The sequence below is a fragment of the Megalops cyprinoides genome, chromosome 1 (assembly GCF_013368585.1).
Source record: "Megalops cyprinoides isolate fMegCyp1 chromosome 1, fMegCyp1.pri, whole genome shotgun sequence".
Classification (NCBI taxonomy): domain Eukaryota; kingdom Metazoa; phylum Chordata; class Actinopteri; order Elopiformes; family Megalopidae; genus Megalops; species Megalops cyprinoides.
The window spans coordinates 27,118,170-27,134,280 of NC_050583.1; the positions used below are offsets into that span (position 1 = coordinate 27,118,170).

A 16,111-nucleotide genomic window follows, 5' to 3' on the forward strand; every position below is an offset into this window, starting at 1 on the left:
TTTCTTCAGAATGTAGCATGCTAGGTAATGAATCCTATTATTGGATTCATTGCCTAGGATCCTATTATCCCCGCCCAAAGCCTGGTAGCCGATAGATTTTCTCATGCAGCTATTTTTTCCTATTGCAATATTCTTAAGTAATAAAGTTAAGTCTGAATGCCAAAATACATAAGTAAGGTGTACAAACGAACAAAAATACTCAGTACCCTTAGTCTGAATTGGCCCCATACTGAATGGATGTGATAACTAATTGTGATATCCATATGGTGCAGTATATTTTTATGTTTCTTTCCATTCTATCCTGTGTGCAGTGACAGAGAGTCAGCCTTGGTGATGCTGATAAAGTGAGACATCGGGAGGGAGAAAGGGGGTGTCAGCAGTAAACAGCGCTGTATAGGGAGCCATAGGAGCCAGGGCCCTCTCTGCACTGCAGCTCTCACAACATCTCTGACCTGCAGCTGCAGGAGAAAGTTGCTCTCAGCGCCACTTCAATCTTGAATGGCTGCCAGTGTACACGGGGGCAGGGGGTGCTGTGTATTTACTTTCATCTTTTATTATTCCCCCAGTTTGTTCCCTGTACTGCAGAGGTATTGATCACTGGAAAGAGATCTTTCTCCTAGGGGACAGGCAAGTGTCCCTGTATTGATTTACTAACTGAATTCACTTAAAACAACTCAGTAATATTTCACTCAGCAATTCTAAAAGAAAAAAGAGGCAACTACAGCACAAACATTTTTGCAGTTGTAGACTGAACATGAACGTTATAGCAGTGGATCTGCTACAGTCAAAAGTCATAACAGAAGCAACGTTGTAGTGAATGCTTATTCCTGACAGAGATACATTGTAGGCATGTCTTTTGAAATGAGAAATACATGCTTCTGTCTTGATGACATAGTCACATGGCATTGTTACGTTTTCCTCCCCTTAGAGTCTCAAGAGCATGGGATCAGAGAAAGTGTAAAAATTCAACTGTGATTTGTAAATCATACAATGATTTAATAATTCAAGTCATATTTTGTGGGAATTAGGAATGCCCCCCTTCCTTCATCCAATTAATTTAATCCTTCTTTATAAATGAATTTATTTTGCATCATATCCTCAAGGATTATTCATTTACACCCTTACATACTTTGTGTTCATTCTACAATAAAAAACATTTTCTACTATCATAACAAGAGCCTCTGACCAAAGCATGAATTCAAATCAAAATCTCCAACCTTTTCTGACAGTTTATAGACTGTTTTCGCAACCATCAACCATCACATCATATTTCTTCATGTCTTCTTCTCGATGAATCTCCCTGCAAGCATATTTATGAGTCCACTTGTAAGCAGCCCTTATTTCCTGTTTATGTTGTACTGAGTTTATTTTTTTTTCAAGAATATCAACAATTCTCAATATTTCTGTTTAATCCTGTGAACAGAATGCTTCATCAATCCTTCAGTTTTCTGTTTTATTTTTAAGCTCCAAGACCCACTATATTCATAACTGCTGTTTGTCTTCCACCATGGTTGTGTTTTTATTATACATGCACTGCTGTTCGAAAAACAAAATGCAGGAAATACAAATAAGGTTTCTACTAAGGAGAAGGTTAAAAATGGAGAACTCGACGTGGAATGGCTCTCCTTAGCTGAGGACGTGAACTCAGAACTAGAATGTGCCAAGACTTGCTGCTCTCCACTGTGCGGGTTATTAAACCCTCTCCTCAGCTCATCAGACATTCTGTGAATCTGTCAAACAGCCAATAACAGCCCCTGCTGAATGAAGCCCCCCCCCCCCCCCCCCCCCCCCAAAAAAAAAAAAAAAAAAAAAGAGAGTTCTACCCCCAGTAAAACCACCATGGGGGCAATCAACAATTAATGAGGCCTAGCTTTTTGGAGAATAAACGTGGAGAATAAATATTTGACAATTTCACTGCCTTTTATGAAAATTTTAAAAAATGTTTTCCGACAGGTATCAAGTAGAGATGGCATGCCAGTTCAATGTCTAACCACAGGTTGCTGAGTGACACAGCTGTCAAAACCAGGGCTCACCTGCAACATTTTATTCATTGTAGCTGCAATCTGTACATCATGTGTCTGTACTAGAATCATATCATTTCAGAGTGGCTCTGTTGGTTGCCTCTGAGTATTAATGTACTTTTTATCCAGCAGGGTAGAAACTGTGGCAGGAAGACAGTCATGTGGTGTGTGTAAAGTGAGGTGTGTAAAAAATGCCAGTGACATTAATTTTAATTTGACGTGTGTGATTTTTTTAAAAGCAAAGAAACCAATTTGTTAATGTGTGAAAGGAAACTTTACACATTAATGAACCATTCTGCACAGTATAAATGCCACAGATTCTGATGTTGTAAGATCAATTCACAAACTGGTGACTCTTCATCAGAAACAAAGCCAACTTTTCCACAGAAATCAGTAATTCCTGAATTATTCCACAGTGTTTCATGTGTGTACATTTCAGGGTGGATCTTACAATAACGTAGTTTCTAGAAGAGCAGATTCCCAGAAAAAGGCCTTAAGGAAAGTTTATCTCAAATTCAATTCAACATTCTGAACTGAAGGCTGCAATAGGCAGAGTAGCCTACAATACACAAAGACAAAAGAGAACAAAAATGCACATCAGATTCTGGTCACAGTAAAACAGATCACTCAGTGCTCAATTTTAAGTATTACTTAGGACAAAATACCCAGTGTAACCTTGCCATGAATGCTTTCCAGGTTAAACCTCCCTTCCAAACTAAGGCATTCAGCTATTTTAAACAGCTATAGGGGGTTCATTTATCATGAGTGTCAACCGTTGTGTCAGCAACAGTGTTTCGCAGGATCCCTGTTCGACGTGGGCCACCTCTTACCTCAGATGGGGGAGAAACGGTCTGAGGAGGTGAAGGGCGCTCCAGCGGGGCGGACAGCGCGGGAACGAATGACCTATGAAAGAACGGCCACGTGATGACTCACGCCCTCGTAGGGTCCCATAACATCACACGGCAGCGTCTCAATTTTCTCGCTGAGAAAGCTGGCTGTCTCAGTTTCCTCTAGAGGTCAGTGTGGAGGATTCAAACCTGAGGGGCTGGGAGGAACAGTTTCTTTTTTTTAAATGAAGAATAAACGGCGGCAGCGCTGAGAGTACACACACACACACACACACATGCATTGCCTAACGTCCTGTAGCGCGCCCTTACGCTAATCACTAGCGCAAACGGTAAACTGGAAAGTGTGTGTATTTCTGAGGAAAAGACGTCTCCTTTAGAATTTGCTACAATAAGTTGCGTTTTTTTTTCGACGGGAGAACCGCGGATAAGCCAACGTGAATGACACAGAGGTGGGACTTTTCGGCTGCCATGGAGACACAGACAAAATTTGAGAGGAACTAGCAAGCTATGACTGTTTGCTGTGGACGTAGACACCTAGCCCGCTAGCTAAGAAGAGTTAACGCTAGTCTAGCTAGACTTTTAACGGAGCTGGCTGAAGTTTAAGAACTTTTCGGGGAGCTCATGAGAACTGAATGAGCTTATTTATCTAGTTAGCTGGAAAATCTAAACTGGAATGAAGACGTGATGCATAACTAGGTGTACCAGTGCATCATATTGGTAAGTTTCCAAACAAGAAAGCAAATTAGCCAGCTGGCTAGCAGACCTACAGTTTTATCTAAAGAACTGTAGGTGGGTTGCAAGTCAATAGGTGGATGCTAGATAGGTAGTTCAGCGTGTGTGCTGATTTGCTGGCTATTTGGTCATTTTAGACTGCCGGCTGTTAGTTCTTTATGTACACTGCAGAGCCTTGATGTTCCAGGTAGACCAGCTATCGTTATTTAGCCATTCTAGCTAACTAGACAAATACCTTGCTGTCTTGCTACCTATCTAACCAGATTATAGTTATCATAGAAACATTGTTATTTGGTAACTTACTCTTATTAACGTATCTATGTAGAAATTACGACTCTTAAGCATATTGTTTTACTCTCTAACACCTGGCTGGCGAGCCAGTCAATTTATCGATAAAGCGAGTTGCTAACTCCTTAGAGAATCTCCACATTAGGTGGACTGTAGTTATGTGCACGTATGTAACGTTTGATAGAGCGACTTCAGCAGTGTTTGACATGTGCCCACACTTTCCATGGTAAGCTAGCGAGGTTAGTTACCAGACGAAGAAGTCTACAAACATGTACTAGTCCCCGAGTTGATTGCCAAAACCAATATGCTTACACATCACTCAAAGTTACTTAAGCCATTATGCGTTTGGGCTGGATACAAACGTAGCGTTCACACTGTTGGCAGTATATTTTGAATTATTGGCTAGGTAGTCAGATGAATAACATTTTCTCATGTTCAGTGTAGATACCGTGAACACCAACCCTGGCGAACTGCTTGCTGAGCGACCTGTGATAGTCGACGCGTGGTTCGTTTTTTCTCCTTTCCCTTGAAAACGTTCGGGCACATAGTCAAGCAATGAAATATTCACCTGGTTGCTCGCACATGTACATAGTTAGCTCGCAGATTATATAAATTAGCACAATGTGGCTCAAACTTTCGGTAAAACGCATAAATACTTCCAGGAATACGGGGTAGCTTGAATTCCGCTTTTCAATGCACTCACACACGTCTTTGAGTGGCTAAAACTGAACAGCAATTAGTTTATTAAAACAAAATAGAATGGAAAAAAAAACTTTTGGAACTACGTAGTGAAAGACTTGCTTGAAAAATATACGATGCAGGATCTGCTACGGCAGTACGCTTTTATTACAGAAAACAGGCTAGTGTACATATGTCAAGCTTAGTAATACAGGCTGTGACGTTAATGGTTGTCATTGGATAGTGGGACAGTGAGCCTTGTCATAATTTCATTTGACTCCTGCAGCGGTGTGTGTTTATTATTTTTGCTTTTTTTTCCGTTTTGACGATTCAACTCGAGTATAGTAGAAATAAACAATATTTTATCTAGTTTGATCATATGCATTTGTTAGAGGCCTCAACGCGTGATTACAGCTGTGGATAGTTTGTGCAAACTACTCTGAAAAAGGGAGCAAAGATGATAGCCTCACAGTAAGTTTAGGTATGCTTTGCTCTCTTGATAGAGGATTACAATGTATTTATTGGTTATATAGTCCCTATACATCCGCCATTTTGGTATGTTGACCATACACTGTCAGTTATATTGAACGCAGATATTTACATAACAAGCGCCTACCGCGGAAAATGCTCTCAATGGTCTTGTACTGCCGTGTAATTTACTGTAACTTCTGAATTGAAGGAGAAAACCTCTGCCATTTTATGAATGGTAAACTGTTTCTTGCTAATGTAATCTCTTTTTTTCTTGACAACAGTGTCGACCCCAGTATAGTGCTGTATATATTCTTCCTCTGGTTTGTGGGACTATGACTGTTTTCTTGCAAGAGGTGTCAAGTCATATATCTTTTGCTTGTCTTTTTGTTACAGCCCTGCGCAGGAAGTGGTATCAGCACGCGGATCTTGCCTGACACAGCTCTGCAGTAGCAGTAGTGTGTGGGGTTTTTTTTGTTTTGTTTTTGTGGTTCCTGAGTCTCTCTGGACAATTGTGTGCCTTTGCCCAGTCCCCTGCCACATTTTCTCAAAATCATGCTACTGAAAGAGTACCGCATCTGCATGCCCCTGAGTGTGGAGGAGGTAAGATATTTATTGGCAGTAATGCTGGTAATAAATGATGGACTTGTTCTTTTTGTTTGATGTTCCTCCCTCCTTTCACATTCACTGCCTGTGACCATGTAAACAGATCCCACCGTATTGCTCATGCAGAATTTCTTCTTGTTGCATGTCACCATTAGCAAGCTAATTGTGGTGTCTCATTACAGTAAAAACATTTTATGAGTTGACCATGGCATTAGATACTGAAGCTCCACAGGTGCTGAAAGCTGTGTAAAGGGATGGATGGAAAAATTGAAATGAAATTCAGCATACTTACATCTTGCATATAGCATTTGTGGTTGTAAGGTTTCTGAATAAAATCCTTTTAAGAGAACTTGTGCAGTTACTGAACAGCACAAGTGAAGCTCAGGGTTAACTATGCTTCGTATGCTTCAGTGTTTGCTTGTGTAGCCTGTATCTATTTAGGATCTGTTCAATCAGTTCTTTCAGAAATGTTGTCTTGGATGGATAAGGTATAGTCTTTTCCATATACAAAAGTCACTTATTTACATGCATTTTTAATGGCTGGTTGTTTAATTCATGCTTTACTTGTCAAGTGAGTCAGAAGAGAAATGGTGTGAAAGCACTTTCCAGTACAATGATCAACATAACTGGTGGGATATTTATACTAGCTTTTTTTTTTTTTTTTTTACTTTAAAAAGCACTTGAAGCACTTCCATTCCTTTGAAATTACATGGCTTTGACTGTGAAATGACTCACAAGATAGACACTGTTTTCAAAATGTAGTTCATAGTAGGGTTGACAAATCATGAAATAATAGTCATCTTGCCCACCAAAAAGTTAAGCCTGGTTGCCAAGAACAGTTTTTGGATGCCAATATTTTTTATACATGACGTGCATAACATTAAAGGACAATGGCAGCTAGCTAGCACTGTTTAAAAACAATTCTAATTCCATATTATAAAATTTAGCTAACAGGGAAATATAACAGTTGTGCTGTGGTTCTGGTGTAGCTAAAGACATAAAACATTAACTAACCAATTAGCTAGTTATACTTGTTTTTCTGTGTTAGTTAAAAACTGGCCACACAAATGAAAAAGGTATCACAGCAAGTGGGTTAAGTACCTACTATCTGTTTTCTCGCTAAACAGGGCTGTTCTTTTTTATTTTTTAAGTGATTCTTTTCTCCTTTTTCACCCTTTTGGCATTGCCAGTTGTATACGCTAAGACTGTCCTGTGTAACTCATGCAGGAGCACTGAAGCGAGACAGATGCAAGTCCTTGACACAGTTGCATTGGCGTGTATTCTGTGATGCGGTCAGAGTTATTTGCAGGTGCCTCATGAGCCACTAGAAGGTTCAAAGCAAAAGGTCCCCAAAGCAGCAGGCTGATGGCACCATGGCCAATGAAACCACCCTTACCTCAGTGAAAGAAAGCCAATTGTGTTTTGCTGATGCAGGCTGCCAGGAAATGACACAGCTCAGACTCAGTCCTGGGTCTGAGCTGTAGGGCTCATGCTGCACTTGCATTACGCACCTTAACTGATTGAGCCACTCACGAGCCCACAGGGCTGTACTTTCATGTTAGTGGCACATCCTCCACTGCTATTTGTTTAGCTGACTCCAGCTAGCTAGCAGCCTGATATTGAGAGCTTGGGCTTGGTTGAAATCGGAGTGTATGTGTAACCAACAAAACTTATAGTAGGTGGCAAGTCAGTCAGTTGGGGATGCAGGGCAGTGATTTTTTTTTTTTTTTTGTCATGCTGTAACTCTCTGCTTGCTACCCCCCCCCCCCCCCCCCCTTGTGATAAAATCCCTGCAGCTCAATCAGAATACTGCTGCTCAGTTGGTCCACAATTCTCCCATGTTTCGCCCATCCTTATCTTCCTCTACGGGCTACTGGTGTTGGCTTGCATCCATGCCAGGTTTGGCTTCCCCTTATTTTCATTAGATCCTACGTACCAGGCAGGACATTGTGCTCAACCTCTTGCCGCTGGATATACTTTGTTTTGCCTTTTTTGTAGAACATTTCATGCATTTTGTTGAATGCACTTTGTGCTAGCAGTTTGGAAGTCACTCTGGACAAGAGAGTCTCCTAACGGACATAACTTATGTAAATGCATGAAAATCATGTTGGCGTATAAGGGCAGGTTATGGTGGCTAGTTAGGTGAAAAGTTGTTACCATTGGGATATCTAGCTAATTGCTTTTAATAGTCTTCTAGATGGCCTCTGACTTAAATGTTCAGGACATGTGCCTATCCTCCAGTCAACACTGGTGCACTTATATGAAAAATAGCTGCTGACTGCAAATATACAAAAGGATTGCATCTGAGCACTCGTATGCCAGCACAGACGAGCAAATAGATGACTATGGTACAAATGGTGATTCCAAATTGTGTACAAAGGGTTAAAAAGGATGAAATGATAAAATACAAACAAGGTTTAATTTAAAGAAGATTTGTGGAGGTTCACATCCAAGTGCTACTTGGTATGGAATTAACATTATAGTTTAATATTGCTTTTTGTTAATATCATTTGAAAATGGTGAGACAGTCAAGTTTGATTTGTTGCTCGTCCGTACAGTTTAATATTACTTTCACTTTCACAGCAACTGTGAATGGGACTGCTGGGAGTTGATATGAGTTCTTTTTTATGAGAGTGTTGTAAGTGAATGCACCAGTGTTGCATTTCTATGATTATTGTTCACTGTTTGACGCAGCATGGAGCTACCTGGCAGGCTTATTAGTGCCTGTCAATAAACAGCTACCCAATGACACAGCTTCGCAATGGACAGGAAGCAGTGAAGGATCAAAGGACCCCACAAGGGCTCTGAACGCATGCCTTGAAGCAGAGGGTGTGTTTTATGTCCTCAACTCTACATGCAAAACTGCCTGGCATCAAGCTTGGGCTATTTGTGTGTTCTGTGAACGTTTGGCTAAAGGCATAACTAGCTAGTTTTGTTAATGGCTGAGAGCAAAATTTGATCTCATAAAAAGCTAGGCTACTGCTTTAATCGGTGCTGAGCTTTTTTTTTTTTTTTTTTCCCTCAATTAACTTACCAAAGGACTCTTAATCACGATGTATTTAGCCTATTGAATTTATTAAAGCCAAGCTCTTAAGCGTTTTTGTGAAATGTGGCTGGGAGTTCTTATCATTGAACTTTTGATTTTTAAACCAAAACGGGTAATATACATTGTTGTCTTTTTGCCTTTATATACACTTTGGATATGATCATATTGTTAACTTTCACTGATTTTACTGTTTGAAAAATCAAAATCTAGCTGACCTTTGTAAAAAATAGTGGTTGAACGATTCATTTATCCTCTGTGCTCTAACTTGTGTACAGTAAACCACATTTAGTTTGGCTTGCGTAGGGTCTGAAATGCTTCAACAGAAGGCAGAAAAGAAGCAAGACATTTCTTTTAAAACAGTGTCCCCCAAGGCATGATATTGATCTCAAAATAATGAAAAGGTCTTGAACTGTGTACAACTTCAGATGGTTTTCAGAAAGAGGTCCACTTGTTATAAGTAATAGCATATGAAAGGAAGTGTGAAGGGCTGCATTTCCTGTATGTTTCTGTATGGGCTCTCATTTTTGCAGGTTATCATGCAAATCTTCTGGTATAATTCCTGCAGAACTGTCTGGGTGTTTAAAGCAGGATTAACATACACTTGACCTTGAAAGCCCCATATTATCTACGTTCATTTGTCCAGGTCTGCAAACCTGTTTGAAGAATTCTTGACTTGCACTGTATTCTTAAGGTGTCCTCAAACTGTTACTGCCTGGTTTTGTGTGTTCTCACCAATTTTGCTCCATAGAACTGGCAGTGCTGGGATCTTAGACACACTAAGCCCCTTGGACTGGACATTTTGAATCATCAATATTGTTTATTCAGATACATGAATTGATTTTGGTATTGATATGCCAAAGGATCCACACTCTGCTTTCCTGCAAATGTTGGAATCACAATAGCGTTGAACATTGAGATATGACATGGCTCTCCACAGGTCTTTCTTTGTTGTAGGACTATTTGTTGGTGGTATGACATGTTCCTTCTGAAGCCCAAGTTATGAAAATAATCTGTTTACATGTGAATGACCTCTTGAAATAGCTCACTCCTGCGGGTAGGGATAAACAAAGCTTACAACTCAAGCAAAGATTTTTTTGGCCAAGGATAGAAGGTAACAGAAAATAAACATTGGTGGGAACAATTGAAAAACAATCTTGACTTGTATTAGTGGTACAAAGCTGGAAGTAGTTTAGTCTTATGAGAAAAAAATTATATGTATGTTTGTTTAACATAGAAGGAATGTTTTCAATGGCATACATTTAATTAGCCATGCCCACTGCAAGGATTCAGATAAGAGATGTAATTAGATTTGAAGTGGTCATACCCGTTTGGCTGGAAAGGTTTTGCAAGTGTTTTTGTCTTTAGCCCAGGGAGAATGTAACCTCTGGAGAGTCTTTCACAACATTTGCAACAGAACAGTCTTCTGATCAGAAAACTTACAGATAAAAAAATCAATAAGAACAGTTGACTAAATAAAAATCAATGGAGCAATTTACCATTTAAAAGCTTATTTTACAGAAGGTTTGCACTCTTCCACCGTGACGACATGGAAATAAAAAAAAGATGTTCCTTCTTGTTTAATGCTGTGTCCTAAAATAAAAACCATGACTTATTTTTGCAAAACCACAGCCATAAATTCTGCACCAAGTACGTAGTTAGTATGTGTCTCTCAGTTGAACACTTTGATATTAAAGAAGTGTATTAGCTTTCAAACAAGAATATTAACAATATTTAAAACCTGAGGTAGCTGGGCAAGAACAAACAATAGCTACCTGGCTAACTAGCTATGAACGCTACGGAACTCTTGCAGTCTTGGTTAGCTTACTAGCCACAACCACTTCCTTTTTAACTTTTTCTCTGAACGCTGAGCTTTGTGCGGGCTTTTTTGTTATTGGCAGATTATGGGAAATTATGTTTAAACTGTTTATTTTAGGCTAGCAGTGTGGTGTGTCAAAATCCTTTTTCTGCCATAGAATATGTATACAAAACATTTCTCTCTCTCTGTAAAAAATGGCATGTTATCTGGCCTCCTCCTTACAACTATGGATAAAAAAAATCTGATCTTTGATTGCTAGGGGTACATAACGTTGGCTTGCAGGCATGTTTTGTATCCCTTTGTTGAATGTCTCGGCTGCTATAAACATTTTAATAGAAGAAAATCAAACATGTAAATTTGAACAGCGCTTTCCTCTCAAACAGTTCTTTGATAGAAAGAATGTTGCTGCTTGATGAGTAAGAACGGGGTGTGATTACCCCCATTCCATCACTGTTTGCAGACTTGCTGGCCCACCTGGTTATATTCTGTAAATGTTCATGTTGAGTCGGGCTCCAGTACAGAGGATAGGGGAGACGGAGTGCATTGGGATGAAGCCTTAATTTCTCTATAGAGTTTCAATCTAGCATTAGTATTGCATCTAGTTTGCTGCTTTGGCTTTTTTTAAGCAAATTTGTCATGGAGGAGGTTGTTAAAATAATTCACTCCACCTAAAGCTACATTACCATGGTGAATAAGCTGAATTTATTTACAGCAATTTTGAAAGGCATTATAGCCTATATATATTTATAAATATGTTTTACAGATATATGCATGGAGAAGCAAAATCTCAAACCAGGCAACTTGCTTAAAAGTTTGTAATAAGCCCATCTTGTATTATTTTTTGTGGATTGCCTATATACATTTGTGTTTGTGACACAAGCTTTTCGTTAAAAAAAAAAAAAAGAAGAAAAGAAATGGGGGGAAAAAGAATGTATTTCTCATAATTGTCAATGCAGTTGTCTATTCTGGCAGCTGATAATTATTCCTCTACAGAACTGCCTCGTAAATGCATTAAAGGAATGATAGTCATTTGAAATGTTGTCTGTTATTACTTTTAAATAAAGTGTCCTGATATTACCAATTTAACAAATTGCTTTCCTGAAACTCTTAATGTCTTCCAAAAAAAAAAAAATCCAACTCCTGCTGTTGGAAAGAATTATCTGCTTTTTAGTTGTCAGTTAGAATGTTAAACTAAGTAGTGGACTTATGAAAATGAATATGCTGACACAGGTGTCAGTTGGATGTGATAGCTCTTTAGTAATATTACAAATCGAGAGGAGAGATATTTTGTGAATATGTAAAGCACTTTGCAGGGGTGTGGAGATTCACAGAATGAACTGTAGGTAGTTTTTTGTGCCATGAATTCAACCTGCACATGATCAGAGGATGTTTAGAGATCAACAAAGATTAGGGTCAGCATGGCAGTGTGTTTTATGCTCACCAGATGTCACCAGAAATTGTAATACTGTAAAGAAAAAGTATCTAGCAGACACTCTTATCCAGAGCGACTTACATGAGGTGCAGTTTTTTTTTACAATGGTATCCATTTATACAGCTGGATATTTACTGAGACAATTGTGAGTTAAGTACCTTGCCCAAGGGTACAAAAGCAGTGCCCCAGCGGGGAATCAAACCAGCAATCTTTCGGTCACGAGACCTGTGCCTTAACCACTATGCTACACTGCCGCCCGCTTTTTCTAGTTTAATATTTATCCAAGTGTTCATTTAACTACAATAGTTAATCTGCAAGACAATTGCAATGGTCAAGTGGGTAATTATTTGTAATCCTTAATGCTGCTGTTGGTGATTTGCATTTCAGTATGGTTCAGGAGCTGTGTTTGTAGTGTTCTAGAGAAGGTGCTACAACTGACGGGATCTGACAACTGGGAGGGATCACTTGCCCTTACCATTCAGCAGCAGTACTTGAGATAGTTGATTTACTGTAAAAGTTAAAGAGTAGGGCATGGAAAGTCTTGAAAAAATATTAGCTTGTGTAATATTTTTAGCTATTATTTCTGCTGTAGCCCTGGTAGAGTTTTGTGAAGATTTAACAAGCTGGAGAATTGGCTAAATAAACTGATAGCTAGACTGATGTTTTGTTACCAGTTTTTCTTTTTTTTTTGTAAAAATACAAAGCTCATTGCGTTGAAATATAGTTTCTTTTTAATTGGCATTAAAATGAATCAATAGCCATGCATCTGTGTGTGTATATATATATATATATATATACACATATCATACTCATATATAGCAGTCCTTGCAGTCATGTGATGTGTATGTAGCAAGATACAGTACAGCCACAGTAGAGCCACAGTAATTAAGGTCTGGCCCTGAGTAAGTGACACAACTGGAATTTAGCATGTGCCCTGTAGAGTCAGCTGAAGGCAGTTTTTAATGGCCTGTTTGCAGCCCCTGTCTGTGCAGCGTAACACTCCTTTAATGACATTGCAGTCCTACAGAAGTGACCTCTGAAGCTGGTGATCACGCAAAATGGAAGGATGAATGAGACGTTGACCTCACTGAATGCACCTGCTTTAGTTCACCGAGAGTTGCCCGAGAGAATGGGTGATTGCTACGAATGTATGTGTGTCCATATTGACTTTGCATAGTAGAGAAAGGAGGGGCTTGTACAGCTCCTTGATTAAATATCTCTTTAAGAGACTGGGTTTTGTTTTTACTCATACCAAATTTGTTCCATAGTATTAAAAATAAACTGATGGCCTGATGGCAGTATTTAAAAACTGATGACGTCTTGGCGAACTGTAGTTAATATGAACTGTGCAGCTAATGAAATGTTAATTTACTGGTGGTGATTATTGAAACTACACTAGGAAACAAGAAACTCCTGTTCAGCTATTACACACAAACTAGCAATCAGGAAAATTTTTTTATCCTAAAGGGCCAGCAGCAATTTTTCAGCTTCTGTTGTAAAGTTATTATAGCAACATTTAATTATTTTATTGAATTGTACCTATGCCTGTTACTTTCAGCATCTTATCATTGACTACCCATAATGATAGTTTTGAATCATGAAATTGTTTAATAAACGAAATGAACATGACGAAATACAAATTCTTCTAAAAATATGTTGGTTTATGCAGCTTCCGTATGCTGATCTGCTCTATATTTAGTTTGCTAATTAGCTGTCTAGTAGATAGATCTATGTGCTGTTTATTTCCATTCTTTAATTATTTATTTTGTGGTGGTTTTACTCATAATGTTGGCCGGCTAACTGGTCATCGTGCTTTCAGACACAGTTGGTAGTGCAGTTTGTCTGAAGGGTGAGAAATGAAAACTGAACAAATCAAGGAAAACGAGAGAGAGCTCTACAACGTACCGTTACATCATTTTCATCATTTCTTTTTTTCAAATGGTCAGCTTAATTTGATTTTCATGTTCTTGTCACAGAATTCTGTTGCTGGGTTTAATATCGCTGATTAAGGAAAACATTTTATTTTTATACGCATACATTGAAATCCTCAACCGCACGACTCTCACTTTTATGGTACGACACAAGATCCCCTGATAACCAGTGATATATGTTTGATGCATAATCAATGGCAGCACCCCCACCTCTCCCCTGCCCATTATTGCCCCCACTGATGGAGGATCATTAACTGCTGCTGTACCGCAGCTATTTTTAGCCCACCCTTGACATCAGTGTGACGTCAGGGGCTGAGCAGGAGACAGTGATGCAGGAGGGAGCTCCACTGGCCCTTGAGTAGGAAGGAATGCTTTGTGTGTTTGTGTTTGTACATGGACAAACATGGGGACTGGAGCCTCCTTTTCCTGAGGTGTGTGTGTGTGTGTGTGTGTGTGTGTGTGTGTGTGTGTGTGTTTTCTTTTAACCCATAAGAATTTTCAGTTAATTCCCAGAGACAATCTGTGAAACTCGCTGTGAACTGACGGATGTACTCGCAGAGCACCTCAGATAACGAAACGTGCACTGGGTTTTGAGTCCCTACGCGCAGGCCTTTTTATGCAGGAGATTTCCGATTAAATTCCTGCTGAGTGCGCCGCGGAGGACGTGGAATAAGAGCTCATCATTATCTGCTCCCCTGTACAATTCCATTTAGAACAATTCACTTCATCACTGTGATGAATGGGAAGTGTGGCAAGCAATTTGCGTGTTATTAAATGCACTCGTCACATTAATGTCTTCATCCGAGTAACAAAGTTTCACAGTTTTAACATGGTGTGATGCTAATGTGCAGATTTGATTCATCACAGCTGATTAAGTAGTGTCTAGTCATTGCAAAATTCTTCTGGCATCTTCTGGAATTTTCAGTAGAGTGAAAGCGAATTTGTGAAATGTGAAGCTGATTGTGATTAAATTCAGATCCTTCCAGAATATCTTGATACAACCTGGAGAATTTTCCTTTTGCATTCAAGATTAAGTGATCTATGTACAAAGCACTTCCCATAGGAAGGAACCCAAGAGGCCATGATTAATACAGCTAGAAACCATACATAATGAGTTTTCTGATTATGCTTGATTAATCTACTGTATTAACATTGATTTCTTCTCTCTTTGGTGGGTGCCAGTAATGTAATTGTGTAATCGTAGCAGTAATATGTTTCAGAAGTTGTTTTCTAAGGTGCTTCATTTGATATGTCACAGTCCAGCTTACGTTTCATCTCTCATCTACAGCATGTCCTTCCAACACCACCCCAGCCACACAAGATGGTGTTTGTGTGAAAGTATAGACTGTCTTAGACCAAGTTGCCCTTTAAACATGCTTGCGCCTTGCATCAAGTTTCAGCTGTGTTGTTGAATCTGCATGTCTCTCTTCAGTATCGGATAGGACAGCTGTACACCATCAGCAAGCACAGCCATGAAGAGAGTGACAAGGGGGAAGGCGTGGAGGTGGTGCGCAACGAGCCGCATGTGGACCCTGTACACGGAGAGGGCCAGTTCACAGAGAAGAGGGTTCATCTGTCAAGGTAGAGTGTCCTTTTGAAGTGTTACACATTCAGACTTCATGCAGAGCAGTCCTGCTCTTCCTTCACAATGTTGTGTTGCATTGTTTTGCTTATGTATTGTCTAAATCCGACTCCTGATAGATTTCATACGTTTTATTTAGCCAAAAGTCATTTTCAAGTTGGCAATTGGTCATTTTCAAGTCCCTCTTTTAGCAAAGGACTATCTGCCGTTTGATCATCCAAATCCGAAAGCATAAACATAATGCATTGCGGTGAAACTAGATATGTTTTGATTTGTCAGTCGATGAATCTGTTTTTGTAACATCACTCTCAGTTAAATCCACTTAGAGGGAATTTGTGTTGGCCACCATGTTACCTCAGGAAAGTACAGCTGTGATTGGCCTAAATTGCATCTCAGTATGGGTGACCGTACTCCATCACAACCTTTAATTCAGAGTAATGTCTTAATTTGCTCACCATTTTTGTGTGTCTCATTACTTTCCTGGTGAAGGATTTGAAAATCACACCTTAACCCCTCATCCAACTGCACCTCTCTCAGTTTGAGAAAATGAGATTAGACTCCAACCCTGAAGCTCAAAGCATTCTGAATCAGAACTTAAAAATGACTCCAACTTGAGCCTGTTCTCATCCAGCTGAGACTGGAAGCTTCGCTTTCCACCTACTC

General features: G+C 39.4%; 1 protein-coding gene across 4 annotated transcripts in view; it reads left to right on the forward strand.

Annotated features, from left to right (window-relative positions):
- Positions 1 to 3,110: 3,110 nt before the first annotated feature.
- Positions 3,111 to 16,111, forward strand: part of LOC118788208 (cytoplasmic phosphatidylinositol transfer protein 1-like) — a 31,849-nt gene continuing 18,848 nt past the window's right edge. For 2 of the 4 annotated variants that reach the window (XM_036544162.1, XM_036544185.1), the window contains exons 1-3: positions 3,111 to 3,586; positions 5,432 to 5,638; positions 15,299 to 15,447. In XM_036544162.1, the coding sequence (XP_036400055.1) occupies positions 5,591 to 5,638; positions 15,299 to 15,447 (197 nt within the window). In that variant the 5' untranslated portion in view covers positions 3,111 to 3,586; positions 5,432 to 5,590. Of the gene's footprint in view, positions 3,587 to 4,960; positions 5,039 to 5,431; positions 5,639 to 15,298; positions 15,448 to 16,111 lie in introns of those variants that run through there. The other 2 variants (XM_036544170.1, XM_036544178.1) reach the window with 2 other exon arrangements.